The sequence below is a fragment of the Carcharodon carcharias genome, chromosome 10 (genome assembly GCF_017639515.1).
Source record: "Carcharodon carcharias isolate sCarCar2 chromosome 10, sCarCar2.pri, whole genome shotgun sequence".
NCBI lineage: Eukaryota > Metazoa > Chordata > Chondrichthyes > Lamniformes > Lamnidae > Carcharodon > Carcharodon carcharias.
This window is the reverse complement of record NC_054476.1, coordinates 128,203,142-128,218,748: the sequence shown is the minus strand read 5'-3', so window position 1 is coordinate 128,218,748 and position 15,607 is coordinate 128,203,142. Positions and strand designations below refer to the sequence as shown.

Below are 15,607 nucleotides of genomic sequence, written 5' to 3'. Positions count from 1 at the left end.
CCTTTCAGTTAATGATACAGGTGCATGCATTGTGCATGCAGTCAGTGGTACTCCACACTACTGAAAAGCCTGCAATCTGCAAACTCTGGTGCTTGCTTTGCATGCTTGTCTCTGGGAAGAGGGAATGAGAGAAAGCTGTGTCTCTTTGAGAGAACCTCAGTGACCTCCCTTATTTAGCAGTGCATTGCAAACTGTGAGATGTTGCTTTTTTCTCCAGCACCTTTTCTACTACTTTCCCATTAGCGGATGAATATATGTCCAGTATTTGGTGTGATGTTGTATGTTGAGTTGCATAAAAATAATTTGTGTGACAGAATGGAATTGGGCAGTGTTCACCTGGGACACTCTCGCTTTTCCAGAACTGTTTCATCCAATTCAGGATCACGGGGAGTCGGAGCCTATCCTGACAGGCAATGGGTGCTAGGCGGGGTACACCCAGGGCGGTACGCCAGTCCATCACAGGGCACACACTCACAAGCACACAGTGGGGGACAATTTACTGCAGCCAGTCCACTGAACCAGTGCGTCTTTGAACAGTAGGAGGAAACCGGAGCACCCGATGGAAACTCACACAGACACAGGGGGAACATGCAAACTCCACACAGTCACCTGGGACATCACATGTCTAATCCCACTTGGGATCACAAAAATCCCAAGGCTGTCTCTGAATGTGATTTGGTTCCAGTTCTCACATCAGCTATTCAGTGCCTTCTTTGAGTGGGAATGCCAATTTAATGCCAGAAGAAGGGTGCACTCTTTTAATGAATGGTTTTTAACTAGTTTTAACTAGTTAATTCGTGTACCCCAGTCCTGCGGAAATATTGAAGTCGATTTTATTGTAACCATAAGCATTTTAATCAGTATTAAATACAGAATGAAACACCAATTTCTGTAAATAGTCAGACTTGTAGCTCTACATTTTCACGCATCATCTGATCTTCAATCTGGATCTTATTCCTGCCCACAGCTGGTATTTATGGTGACAAAAATGAACACAGTCAAACAACCATCACAAAATTGCACTGCTCATTGAATGTGTCAAAACATTTGAAGATAGTTTTGAGAAATTACAGATTTGCATTTATAACAAAGATCCAAATTGGTAGAAACCTGAGAGTAGCCTTCGAATTTGTTTTGTTTGTGATGATTTCTGATTTTTTGAGCAATTATACTTACAGCTAGCTGTCAGTTCACAGGTTTGATTTCACTTCATTCTAAATCAGGCATTTCACACACAAATTCAGCTCCCCAAAAGAGAATTTAGGTAAATCCAAATACACAAGAAAAATCTACCCCAATTATTTTGCTTTCTTGTTTTGAAGACAGGCCAGAAATAATTTTCAAACGGAGAGCACCAAGGTGGGCCAGAGTGATGCACAGACATAAAGTTGAGAGCCATGCCTGTGTAAAGCACTCAGGACTTCTTTCCAATCATCAGGATGAAGGATCATCTGGAACTCATCAGTTCTATGTCACTTGTGTTAATTATACTGCTTACACACATTGTCAGGTTTGATCAGAATCTGGGAAGACTTGCAGTTGCCATTGCACAAGCCATACCAGTAGATTGATGTCTTTACATTCAGGTTAACCCTGTAACAATTATTAAACCAGAAGCCGCCCTTGCAAGATTTTACACAGTTCGACGATGACCTATCCTGGTCTCGGTCCAATGTTGAAAACTTCATATTATCATGTACAACGGTGTTCTGATTTCCTACCATAGCATTGCCGGCATTTTCTGAGTATCTACCTAATCTCAATCTGTAACCACTTACTTCATTTCCGATAGCAAATGAGTCATAATTAGCAATACGCAGTCTATTGTACCTATCCCTCAGCAAAAACTTTATTTTGTAATTTCTCTGCTTTATGATCTTGTATACATATTCATTTCCCAGCCAGTGATCCCGAAGGATATTGCCAAAACCATACTTGTAGGCTGTCCAGCATTCTGCCCAGTTAATTTCTGTAGGCTGATTGTTCCTTTGAATCATGGTCCATCCACCACCGTCTGTACTCATGTCGCAATACATAACAAGTGGGGGGGATCCGTTAGGTTTGATAATGTGAGGTCCGCTTTTACCACTGACACCACTGCAATCCTTAGGATAACATGCAATATGTAAGATTGTTTTATTGATTTGATGCTGAAAGGAGAAAGGGTTGTGGAAAGATGATGAGGAGGAGAGTGCAGAGGAATGGAAGGAAGTGCGAGACTGGAGATGACTGGAACAAGGTAAGGAGGAAGAAAAGGCAAAGCCGGGAGTCGGGAGTGGGGGTGTTGCTGTTGTGGAGGGTGAGAAAGTCACAAAGTGTGGGAGAAAAGGAGGAGGAATGGGAACAGACTAAGAGGTGGAAGGGATAGGGAAAGATGACCAAGGAAGGGAGAAAGAGGAAGAAAAATGGGGTGGGGAGAGAATGGTAAATGAAGAGGATCGGTGTACAGAAAGAGGGACAGGATCAGGGTGGAGGGAAACAGGTAGCACATGAAGGGTAGGAAAACTGTTGAAGGGGAAATGAGGGCAGAATTAAGGGAATGAGGGATGGGGAAGAGTAAAGGGGATAGGGTGAGCGGTTGGCTGGAACCAAGACAGGAGGGAAGAACAGGGATTGGGGAAAGAATGGGGTGATGCGGGACGGGGATAAGGAGGATAGAACAGGAAAATGGAATAACATAGAATGGTGAGGATGGCTGAGCAAAGGAATTGGCAGAAAGGATTGTGGAATGGGGAAAATGAGAAGAGAGGTGAGTTGAAATGGAAAGGGGAGGGCAATAGCATGTAGGAGGTGACCAAGGGAGGAGAGGTGAAAGTGGAAAGGGAGAGTCTACCTCAGCAACAATCTGCAGCCTATTTAATTAAAGGGGAAGGGGCTGCCAGTATTAGTTTGGACCTCAGTAGGGAGATGGGTGCCAGTGAATGATTTCACTGAAGGACTAGGACCCAATTTGTGCATCACCAATGTGGTACGCCATGGTTTCATATTCACAAACCCACCTCTGGCCAAGGTTTTCACTGTGGTTGATTTTTTTTTCAAGTTCCAGGGATCTTTCACAGTGGCTGCAGCAATCTGTGTCACATAGCTTAGGGCCATTTGCAAACTTGGATAACCAACTCACTACTCCTTCATCCAAGGGAAACTTACTGTCACATTCCTCAATTTGGAGAACATTTCAATAATCACTCCTCTCTCTCCTACAGTGTGTTCGATTAACAGCTTAGGATAGGATCCAATTTTCTGAAAGTTGGGATCACTCCATGTGAACAGCAGTGATCTTTTTGGGTGCAGTGCATTCCTGTTCTTGTCCTTTATTTCAAAGAGAACTGGAGGGAGCCTAAGTACTCGAAATTCTGCTTTGTCACTGTAGTTTTCAACCATTTGAGAAAGATGTTGACATTTGCTAGTGATGGTCTATCTCTCTAATTTCTTCTGCTCCATTTAGTATGAGACACCAGCACTGCAGCATTCGTTGGCATGTTTGACAGCTGCAGCTATTTAGTGTACTACACATGGCAGTGCAGCCTACAAAGAGTCATGCTTGGCCTAAATAGCCAAGTGGTTATGGTACTGGGTTTGTAACCCCAAGATCAAGAGTTCATATCTCACAATGGCAAACTATGAAACAATGTAACTTCATCTGAAACAGATGGAAACAGGTTTACTCAAAGGAGTATCAAGAGTTCAAATCTCACAATGGCAAACTATGAAACAATGTAACTTCATCTGAAACAGATGGAAACGGGTTTGTACTCGAAAGAGCTACAAAGAGTCATTATCATCTGGTAATGTCTTTTGAAGAGTCAACTTTGAAATGTTGGATAATTAAGTAGAAAAACTTTTTGCATTTGTTTGAAAGTCTTTATTCACTATTTTAATGGAGGTATTAACCTATTTAGAGTGCATGGGTTATATCTTGCCTAATAGTGGAGGACAGGGATTTCAATTGTGTTGTTTTCATACGATGTTATCCTGTGGTGTAATTCTAATGTCTTGCAGTAGTAGAGCTATTAGCAATGTACTTCTGATCTATTCAATAACAGCAATAATTTATACTCATATATTTCCTTTAACGTAATAAAATGTCCCAAAGTTCTTCACAGAAGCATTATAAAATAATGTATGACACTGAACCACTTAAGGAGATTTCGGGACAGATGACCAAAAACTTGGCCAAAGAGATAAGACTTAAGGAGTGTCTTAAAGGAGGAAAGCGATATAGAGGGGCAAAGAAGTGTAGGGAGGGAATTCCAGAGCTTGGGGCCTAGGCAACTGGAGACATGACAGCCAATGGCGGAGCGATTAAAACTGGGGATGCTCAAGACCAGGCTTAGAGGAATATTGATGAGAATTTTAACATCAAGACTTGGTATTAATTAAGACATGGGCAGCAGAGTTTTGGATGAACTCAAGTTTATGGAGGATAGACCAGCATGAGTACATTGTAATTGTCAACTCTAGGGGTAACACTGTGACTAAGAGTTTGTGCAGCAGATGAGCTGAGACAAAGGCCAAGTCAGGCAGTGTTACTGAGGTGGAAATAAATGGTTTCAGTGATGGCATGAATATGAGGTAGAATCTCATATTGGGGTCAAAAGTGACACTAATATTGCAAACAAACTGAATTAACCTCAGGCTGTTGCCAGGGAGAGGGATGGAGCCTGACTCTATTCTCACAACTAGTTTTTGGATCAAGCCAGCCAAGTTTGGTGATTAACTCTTAGCAGAGATCATAAGGGAAAATATTGACCTCAAATACTAACCAGATCCAGGTCTTGGTGTGAGAGCTTGGGTGAACCTTTCTTCGTTATGCAACACATGCATGTTAGCAATTTCCTCTTCACATTTTACAGCACCCAATGCAAGAAAAATGATTGCAGTGAAAGCACAACCTGAGATTTACAAAACAAACAGCATTACAAATAATGAGACAGCATTACAAATGATGAGATCGACCTCCCCCAAAACTCCCATGAGCAGCTGCAGACTCCATACCTGCAACTGTGGCTTGCTCTGGAAGGCTCCCTATCTCACTGGAATGTTTAAATTAAGACAGTGTTAGATAGATTCTTGATTGACATGGGAGTAATAGGATATAGAGTAACAGGAAAGTACAATTGAGGCCACAATCAGATCAGTCACGATCTTATCAAATGGCGGAGAAGGCTCGAGTGGCCGAAAGGACTAATCCTGTTCCTAATTCATATGTCCACTTGTGTGTTCATATTCGTCCATCAATCATCCTAACTTCTGAGCAGGGATTCCTGACAAAAGAATATTCACATTGTGTCTTCCAGGCTTGGCAGCATGCGGGGAAACCTGGTCTTCTGGGTTTCCAGATAGAAAACTTGCATCCCTGCTCAGAAAACCCACCCCTGTCAATATTGCATAATTAGGGCCATAACGTTTTTTGTCCTTGCAGCCTAGTTAGGTGGATGGATAGTCAGCTTGGGGTTTGGCGGGGTGGTTGGGTATATGTGGTGGGGAGGGGGATGTGTGCAGGTGGTGTGGTGGGGTGGGCTCTGCCGATAGTCACTGACCTATAACAGAAATTAACAGCGGGACAATATAGGATAAGTGTCCGGGTAAGTATCACAAAGAAGGCCCAAGCCTTTGACACTCTGGCATTTACTGCATCGGTGTACAGGTCAGGACTTCCAAAGGAACCCAGTGTGTAGCAGCATTGAATATATTTGCATAGACACACCTACACAGTACTTCCAGCAGCCTGCTCGATGCACATGCTTGAGATATTTAGTAATTTGATATTGACACTGGGACAGAACATGCTAAACATTTTTTAAACTAGAATGCCTGATTAACCCTTTAAGCACTGCAGTCATGATTACTATATTTTTCCCATTCTTCTCTTTATCTCTGGCTGATATTTGCTCAGCTTCAGGGTACCAGACACCTTTTGCTGTCTCACACACACATGACTAAGAAGTGAAATCTCTTATTGGAATAAATAGTTTGGGAAGCATATGGTTGGATTCATGGTGGAAATCATCACTCAATACTTTAGGAATTAAAGAAGCAACCAGGTAGCCGAGATTGAGTCTTGAGCTGAAATGCTGGTTTAGCCTGTATTTGGCACAAGGGGCCATCTTTATAGAGCCGTTTATATCAGGGATGTGGACAGCCATCCAGAGGCTTATTAAATAGCTGATTGCCACTTGAAATGCCTGCTGGAATCCATTGAAGAGGATGCGTCGAATTTTGGTAGTTTCCACTAAAAATAGTCTTGTGGTCTTATGGTCTTATGATCTAATGCTCTCCTCACAGTGACCTGCTGGTTGGGAGTGAACACAGTATCAATGTTGATTTCCAAGTTCTACTTAAAGGGGCACTCACCATTTCATGTTCGCTCACAGCTGGAGCTGTGAAGAGAACCTCTGCAACCCATCGGGAGATTTACTGGGACACTTTAGTCAAAACTTCACCAACATTCGAACAGCATTTATTCTGGAAGTTCTTTGAGTACCTTACCTAAAAAGAGTTAGTGGTGTGTTATTCTACCTTATTGGACACCTCATGGGAGTCACCAGGAGAAAGGGAATACTTGGTCAAGAGCATTTTGCTTGGGACCGGTCCCCTTTGGTCTGGATGAGGAATGGGAGGAGGACATGAGGTCAACAGAACAGCACCAGCTGCTGCAGGAGAGAGGGCTGAAGGATGAGGTGGCTTCTGTCATCCCACTGCAAGTATAAGGAATCTCTTCTTCGCTGGACTATCTCCACCAGGGCCTCCAGTGCAGCATCCAAGAACCTGTTCGCCCTCTCCCTCGGCCCCTGAGCCATCTAGCAACCTGCTGCTGTGTGTCAGATAAAGCAGTACAGATACTCCAAGTAAACTATGCCTTGTCAGCATTTGAGTACTAAACCTGCAGGTTTCTGGTTAGCACTCCCAGGCAAGTTCAAATCTGCAATTAGGACCCAAATCACGTGTTAAATCCCAACTTTCAAACATTCGTCATATTAACACTACACCCATTTAGTGCCTTAATATGTGGCAAAAATAACCCTCATGGAGTATTAGATGAAGAAAACCAGTTATGCAGTGATGTGATTATAACTGAGAACTTTACGACTTTGTATCACTTGATTCCTTTGCTCTGGAGTCGTTGACATATGAAAAAGATCATGTCGCACAAGGAATCAATGATTAAGTTTGAGGAGAGAAGAGAGCAACATGAATACAATTCTAATGCAGGGTAAATTGAAGGTAAGATAGATAGGCTAATTTAATCTCGTTTTATGTTGTTATGCCTTAATGTGTGTCATCCATATTTATTAATATATTGCTTTTGTAAAAAAAGACACAGAGTTAATGGGCAGTTTATCAGTTGCATATGTGATACTATTTTCATTTTCTTCAAACGCTCAACACCCCAGCTTATGTAACACGAGAAGAAAAACAAAATCAGAAGCTGTGAACAGAGTGTGAATGGCCTAAATAGCCAAGTGGTTATGGTACTGGGCTTGTAACATCAAGAGTTCAAATCTCACAATGGCAAACTATGAAACAATGTAACTTCATCTGAATAGGAACAGATGGAAATGTGTTTGTACTCGAAAGAGTTACAAGGGAGTTGATTTTCTAGTACAACAAATAGTTTGAATACAAATGTGGTGATCTCAATACAAGGCTGGCGAGCCTCAACAATAAGCCTGAGTATGAGCACAATGACGGTGATCCACAAGACAAGGACTGAGTGTGAATACAGGGCAATGGTTCTGAATACAAGATGTTCTATGGACTTTTCTGGTGCTGAATAAAATGTAGCATGATAGACTTGTTGAAAATTTGCAGGAAATATTATAAACAGGTTTGAATTATCAGAAAGGCCTACTGGATCAGTGTCCAGGGTTTCCCCCTGTTCGCCTCTGTGAAAATATGGAGCACATTATATTCTGATTTGATGTGCTTTATTATTAAGGCTGTGTAAGCATTCAGATTTTCTGTGCCTGCTGGCGTCAGGTGTCTTCAGTGGCGTTAGCGGACAAGATGGTGTGATTGGTTTCACAATGGTGTGAAACCAGTTCGTGATTGTCCGCTCAGTCCACGCATGGCGGACTGTGTTCTCCACCGTCAGATATCGGGAACCTCACTGTAATATTATTAGGCCCGCCCGCCGGAACTGCACCCCCTTGCCACCATCCCACCCCTCCTGCCCCACCCCCTCGGATCGTCTGCCAATGCTGGCAGGAAAACACACCAATGTGCTTCACAACAGCACATAAGCAATGTGCACCTGGTGGGCTTCACTTTGCTCAGGACTTCAAGGTTTGTTTGCATACCTCACTCCGTTCAGCACTCGTAGTCATCAGCACCAGGCTTTACAGACAGCACCACATCACTTTTAAGGGGACTCACAGCAGGACTCTACCTACCAGATCAGCAATGGCTGCACAGCAAGCTCTTGCTTGGTGAAGGGGGAGAAGTGGTCTCAGGCAAGGGAAGAGGCTAAAGGACGAGTGCTGTACTGGGGAAGGAGGGTATCCCAGGGTGTGTGTGGGGGCACATATTGATCTGTGCAAGTGGCTGCAAGATGGTGAGGGCTGAGGAGGCAGTCTCCAGAGGAGATGTGGCTAGATGGAGATGTGAGGGTGTGTGTGAGAGAATGGGTGGCGACGTCCCTTGAGCTGACAGTGAGTGAGATGCCAGTGAATGTGTGATGAGCTTGAGTGTGTGCATTTAGGTTGATGAGATGGTTGCCTTACCCTGGCTGCATGGATGAGATCATTCATCCTACCTGCATTGGATGGCCAACCTCTTCTGTGCAGCATTGGCACTGACCACCACTGCCACCATCTCCCAAGCCTAGTTGATCACGCCGTTGCCCATCCTGTGGCCAGAGCAGGGATAAAGGACATCATGGCAGGCCTCCATGGCATCCAAATGGCATTCCATTGACGCGTCACTAAACCTGGGGGCTGCAGTCTTTTTGCCTTTCGTGGACATCTTCCCTGCAGTAGTTGTGGGCTGGAAGCACTGAGATGTGTGTGCGTGGCTGCACTTTAAATATGGTGCCCGGTATGATGAAGCAGTGAGGTGATGCTGTGGTGGACAAATGAGAGCCCGCCTGCCATGGAAATAGTGTGTTTCCCAGGAACGCATAATTAATCCGACAGGTTTGGAATGAGATGGTATGAAACACGACACTGCGGCTGGCGTGTCTTATCCGACCGCTTCTGCACTTAGTGTAAATCTGCGATGATTCCACCCTATGTGTCTGTTACTTCATGCATTTTACTATATGTTTGTGGTTTAATGGGCCATGGGACATTATGCTGAGAGACCAGGACGTTTTTAATGCCCAGGTGGCAGGGTCACAATTCATAATCCAACTAAGGATATGAGCAAATGTAGCAGCGTGTGTAGAAAGTTTGCTGATGGGCAGGAAGTAAAGATATAGGGTGAGTGGATCAGTAGCCTTCCACTAGCCATACTGAAGCCTGTGGGGAGGCAATGTGCAGGAGAAGTAAGCCAAGCAAAGGTCCACGCAAGGCAGCCACTAAAGGAATGTACATGGGTGATAAATTGATTATTATATTGAGTATTGGATGTGTCATTGAATAAAGTTAGTGTGGACTAGTTGTTTGTGGTGTTTGTATATCAGGACTGTGCCAAGAGGATGCAGTGATGGTCTGTAACAGGGGATGGGAAGGTGGGCAAGTTTTGAGCAGTGGCCATCTGGGGTTTTATTCTGGGAAATTACAGTCTGATGATAAACTCATTGACAGCCCACCCGGACCACGGATATGCTGGCTGCCTCTTCTCTTCCTCCTCCTCTTCCTTTTTCTACTGGGTTGACTGCGTAGGAATATAAGTTGTGAGGAGGATGCAGGGAGTCTTCAACAGGACTTGGACAGGCTAAGTGAATGGGCTAGAACATGGCAGATGGAATATAATGTGACTAAGTGTGAAATTATTTACGTTGGTAGAAAAAAATAGAAAGGCAGAATATTTCTTAAATGGTGAGAGGTTGGGAAGTGTGGATGTTCAAAGGGACCTGGGTGTCCTTGCTCATGAGTCACTAAAAGCTAGCATGCAGGTGCAGCAAGCAATTAGGAAGGCAAATGGTATGTTGGTCTTCATCACAAGGGCATTTGAGTACAGAAGTAAAAATGTTTTGCTACAATTGTATAGAGCCTTGGTGAGACCTCACCTGGAGTATTGTGTACAGTTTTAGTCTACTTATCTAAGGAGGGATACACTTACCATAGAGGGAGTGCAATGGAGGTTCACCAGATTAATCCCTGTGATGGTGGGACTGTCTTATGAGGAGAGATTGGGGAGACTGGGTCTGTATTCTCTAGAGTTTCGAAGAATGAGGGGTGACCTGTTTGAAACTTACAAAATTCTTACATGGCATGACAGGGTGGATATAGAAAAGATGTCTCCCCTGGCTGGAAAGTCTAAAACAAGGGAACATAATCTCAAGGTTAAAAACAAATCAACTGCGGATGCTGGAAATCCAAAACAAAAACAGAATTACCTGGAAAAACTCAGCAGGTCTGGCAGCATCGGTGGAGAAGAAAAGAGTTGACGTTTCGAGTCCTCATGACCCTTCGACAGAACTTGAGTTCGAGTCCAAGAAAGAGTTGAAATATAAGCTGGTTTAAGGTGTGTGGGGGGGGGCGGAGAGAGAGAGAGAGAGAAGTGGAGGGGGTTGGTGTGGTTGTAGGGACAAACAAACAGTGATAGAAGCAGATCATCAAAAGATGTCACCAACAATAGAACAAAAGAACACATAGGTGTTAAAGTTGGTGATATTATCTAAACGAATGCGCTAGTTAAGAATGGATGGTAGGGCACTCAAGGTATAGCTTTAGTGGGGGTGGGGAGAGCATAAAAGATTTAAAAATATTTAAAAATAATGGAAATAGGTGGGAAAAGAAAAGAAAAATCTATATAATTTATTGGAAAAAAACAAAAGGAAGGGGGAAGCAGAAAGGGGAGGGGACCGTGTCCGGCCCATCTCCCGCGCATCCACCCTCACGCCTTTTCCTCCCTCCCAGAAACATAATAGGGTCCCCCTTGTCCTCACTTATCACCCCACCAGCCTCCGCATTCAAAGGATCATCCTCCGCCATTTCCGCCAACTCCAACATGATGCCACCACCAAACACATCTTCCCTTCATCCCCCTTATCGGCATTCCGTAGGGATCGCTCCCTCCGGGACACCCTGGTCCACTCCTCCTTCACCCCCTACTCCTCAACCCCCTCCTATGGCACCACCCCATGCCCACGCAAAAGATGCAACACCTGCCCCTTCACTTCTTCTCCTCACCGTCCAAGGGCCCAAACACTCCTTTCAAGTGAAGCAGCATTTCACTTGCATTTCCCCTAACTTAGTCTACTGCATTCGTTGCTCCCAATGTGGTCTCCTCTACATTGGAGAGACCAAACGTAAACTGGGCGACCGCTTTGCAGAACACCTGTGGTCTGTCTGCAAGAATGACCCAAAACTCCCTGTCGCTTGCCATTTTAACACTCCACCCTGCTCTCTGGCCCACATGTCTGTCCTTGGCTTGCTGCATTGTTCCAGTGAAGCCCAACTCAAACTGGAGGAACAACACCTCATCTTCCGACTAGGCACTTTACAGCCTTCCGGACTGAATATTGAATTCAACAACTTTAGGTCTTGAGCTCCCTCCCCCATCCCCACCCACTTTCTGCTTCACCCTTCCTTTTGTTTTTTTCCAATAAATTATATAGATTTTTTTTTCCCACCTATTTCCATTATTTTTAAATATTTTTAAATCTCTTGTGCTCTCCCCACCCCCACTAGAGCTATACCTTGAGTGCCCTACCATCCATTCTTAATTAGCACATTCGTTTAGATAATATCATCAACTTTAACACCTATGTGTTCTTTTGTTCCATTGTTGGTGACATCTTTTGATGATCTGCTTCTATCACTGCTTGTTTGTCCCTACAACCACACCAACCCCCTCCACTTCTCTCTCTCTCTCTCCACCCCCAGCACCACCCCCCCACCCCCCACCACACACCTTAAACCAGCTTATATTTCAACTCTTTCTTGGACTCGAACTCAAGTTCTGTCGAAGGGTCATGAGGACTCGAAACGTCAACTCTTTTCTTCTCCACCGATGCTGCCAGACCTGCTGAGTTTTTCCAGGTAATTCTGTTTTTGTTTATAATCTCAAGGTTAATGGGTAGGCCATTTAAGACTGAGATCAGAAGGAATATCTTCGGTCAGAGGGTGGTGAATCTTTGGAATTCTCTACCCCAGAGGGCTGTGGAAGCTCAATCACTGAGCATGTTCAAAACAGAAATCAATATATTTCTGGAGACTAATGACATCAAGGGATTTGGAGATAGCGCAGGAAAGCGGTCTTGAGGCAGATGATCAGCCGTGATCTAAGTGAATAGTGGAGCAGGTTCGATGGGCTGAATGGCCTACTGCTGCCCCTATGTTCCTATCATCAAAGCCTAAGTGGCAAGGGCTGCACCCTCATGCTGCCCAGGTAGTGGATGATGGAACAGACCACCATGGATTGGGTCACCCAATCTGGTGACTACTGGGTGGCTCCACCGAGCAGTGCAAGGAGCGGAACCATTGCTTCATCACCCTAATGGTCTATTCAACAACATTCCTCATTGGAACATGGGCCTCTTGTTTGAGTGCTGGTCATTTGTTGCTGACGGAAATCATTATCCATGTATACAACGGATGGACCTTGTCACCAAGCGGCCATCTTCTGGCTGGAAAATTACAGGATTGCAGACTGAAGCAAGATGAAAGCATCATCACTGCTGCCAGGATTGCAAACATTTACCAAGAGGATGTTCTAGGTGTGGTCACACACGAAATGCAAATTGAGTGAGCGGTGACCTTGGCAGTTTCAGTACATCTCCCCACTGAGGTGTCACACTCTCAGGATCATGTGCATGCAGCTGATGGCTCTTTGCACCATGGGACACTCCACCATCTCGCTTTTCCATTGAGAGAGAAGGCAGTGCCATCCCCTCTGGACTCTGTGACCTCCCAGGAGCAGCGATGCATCATAAACCGCAAAATGTTTCAGTGGATCTACTGACCATCTTGATGACCACGAGCAGCACTGTCCTTGTCCTACTCTGAGGCTGCAGATCCAGATCAAAGAGGTGGCACAGTTCTGGGAGTGCACCTTTAGTGAAATGTAGCCAATGAATGTACTGCTCTGGCTTAGGTGCAGGTAGAAGTGCTTCCTGATGGCCCTAGGTGGGTAAGGCTTCCAGTTGAAAATCCACTCTCTTCTTCCTCTGTGAGCAGCTTATTGTCTTTGTTGCCTCATCTCTCTCTGATGCTGCAGTTTTAGGAAAACTGCAAATATAGCCTCCATGACTGGGAGCAAGTAGTATACTCAGAAGCACACAGATGTCTTCCCAACATCCAGCAACACTTCCTATTGATTTACTCTTATTTACTGATCAACACTTCCTACTCTCAAAAACCCAGCACCTCCATTAGTCTGTAACAGCAAGTAGATAGTCTAAAGCTGCTAATCTGCAAGCTGAATAGTGATGCCTTTAAATAGTGAGGGATGCCTCATGTGTTCAGCTCTGTGTTTAAATGGGGGCATTGACAGCACCTGTGAGATCAAAAATGATAGGTCAGGCATTAAATCAGCATTTGATGTTGATTGATATTACAGTCTGCCCATTCTATATACTTCCTGCATGCACACACATGACACCCATTCTATCGACCTCAAAACATGGTGATGGGCATGGGCATGGGCCACACTGCAAGTAAACAGGAGCACTCCAACTATTTTTCATCTCAACCAGCTCCAGTAGTGCCAAAACCACTGTTGTGACGGAACCAAGGTTTGTAGCTAAAGACTCTGAAACAGTAAGCATAATGAGGGAAGGTTAATGTTGAAAATGTTGGTGGAAACTATATAGACTGACACTGTAACATTCAGTTTATACATGCAAAGACTTCCCCAGCAGTTAAAAAACCTTATGGAAAAAAATATGCCATTATAGTATCTTGGAAGAGATAAAGGCACATCTGGGTTGTCTTGTGGTGCAGTGGATAGTGTCTGTACCTGTGAGTGAGAAGCTCTGGGTTCAAGTCTCACTCCAGGACTTGGTAACCACAGAAGGTGCGCTCATACCACAGCCAAACAGGTTGATTATTAGACTGTAAATTCTTCCAATACACTGTGGCAGCAACAAGGATGGGAAAGTCTCCTGCAGCTACAGAAGGCATACTGGCAAACATAAACATGGATCAAAATATGGAGGTCCATGGTCACCAACATGGTACCTGAAGAGAGAGAGAGGTGCATCTAGCTGTGATGAAATGGGATCCTAAGCTTCAATAGGAGGAAATATTATTGAACATAGTGGGGTCAAAATTAACAAGCGTAATAGTGGGATTAAACCCACCGGTAGTTTTTAACAATTGTCCTGCTGGTGTTTGTGGGGTCAATGGGTGAGCACCTTATTTGCATATGTCTGGCAAACACCTACATCACATGCATCTTGGGTACATGTCTGTCCCACGCTACAGGAAACTCTGGCAGGTATCTTGGAGAGGAGGTTGGAAAATAGAATAAGAAACGGAATAGGTCATTCAGCCTGTTTGATCATGGTTGATCAGTACTCAGTAAACAGGATCCTTAATTATGGAATCTGTGGTTACAGTTCTGATGGAAGCCCAGACTGCTGTCATTCAGATATTTCATCATATCCTGAGCTCAACAACTTCACTATCACCAGGGTTTAGCCCTTATAATCATCCCTGAAACAAGAAATTCAGGAGGTGGAACAGGAAGAGGATGAAAAGAGTGAATAAGAAGAGCGGGAAGAGTGTCAGCAACCAAGAAAACCCGTATCTGCCGAGCTCTCAGAGGCCAACTAATCAAAGAACAGTTCCACTGTCAAATCCCTCATTCCCCATTCACCAAGTTCCAAAAGTCCACAGCTTCTTACAACCTCCATCTCAATGACTTCTTTCACTTAGTATTTCCTTCCTCACATCATTTGGTTCATGGACTGAGGATGTTCACTGATTAGGTAAATTCAAGACTGAGATCAATAGATTTGATTAATCTCTCAGGGAATCAAGGGATTCGGGGATAGAGCAGGAAAGTGGAGTTTGAGATAAAAGGTCAGCCTTGATCTTATTGAATGACAGAGCAAGCTTGAAGTGCCAAGTTGGAAATAAACTCCTCTATGCTCCACCACATTGTGGGCAAACAGTCTGGCAGACTGTCCAGTGTACCAGCCGTCTCTGATGGATGTCCATCCGGTTTTTTGGCATCTTGGCCGACCACAGTCCATATTTGAGTCCTCTGCAACCTCATGGTCCAGCAAACTGACACCTTGTGTGCCATTTCCGCCTTCCCCAAGCTCCTAGCAAAAAGGATGATGCTGTCCTCTCCACTTCCTGCACCAATGTCTTTAGTGTTGTGTCAGTGAACCTTGGTGCTTGCTTTCTCCCTGCTTCAGCTATTAGCTTATGAGGTAACACTGCAGCTCTTCCCAGCAGAATGCACTGCCTTTAACAGGTGCTGGTCGTCTTCAACTGGCTTCCCAATGTTGGCCTTCCCCTTCCTACTTGCAACCAACAATAGCATGGAC

General features: G+C 44.4%; 1 protein-coding gene across 1 annotated transcript; it reads right to left on the bottom strand.

Moving 5' to 3' along the window:
• Positions 1-1,436: 1,436 nt before the first annotated feature.
• Positions 1,437-15,360, bottom strand: LOC121282877 (fibrinogen-like protein 1-like protein). The gene is made up of 3 exons (XM_041196689.1): positions 15,249-15,360; positions 13,802-13,860; positions 1,437-2,150 (listed from the first exon to the last, which is right to left on the bottom strand). Exons 1-3 carry the CDS (start codon positions 15,358-15,360, stop codon positions 1,482-1,484), a joined length of 840 nt encoding a protein of 279 aa, XP_041052623.1. The 3' UTR covers positions 1,437-1,481.
• Positions 15,361-15,607: the final 247 nt, after the last annotated feature.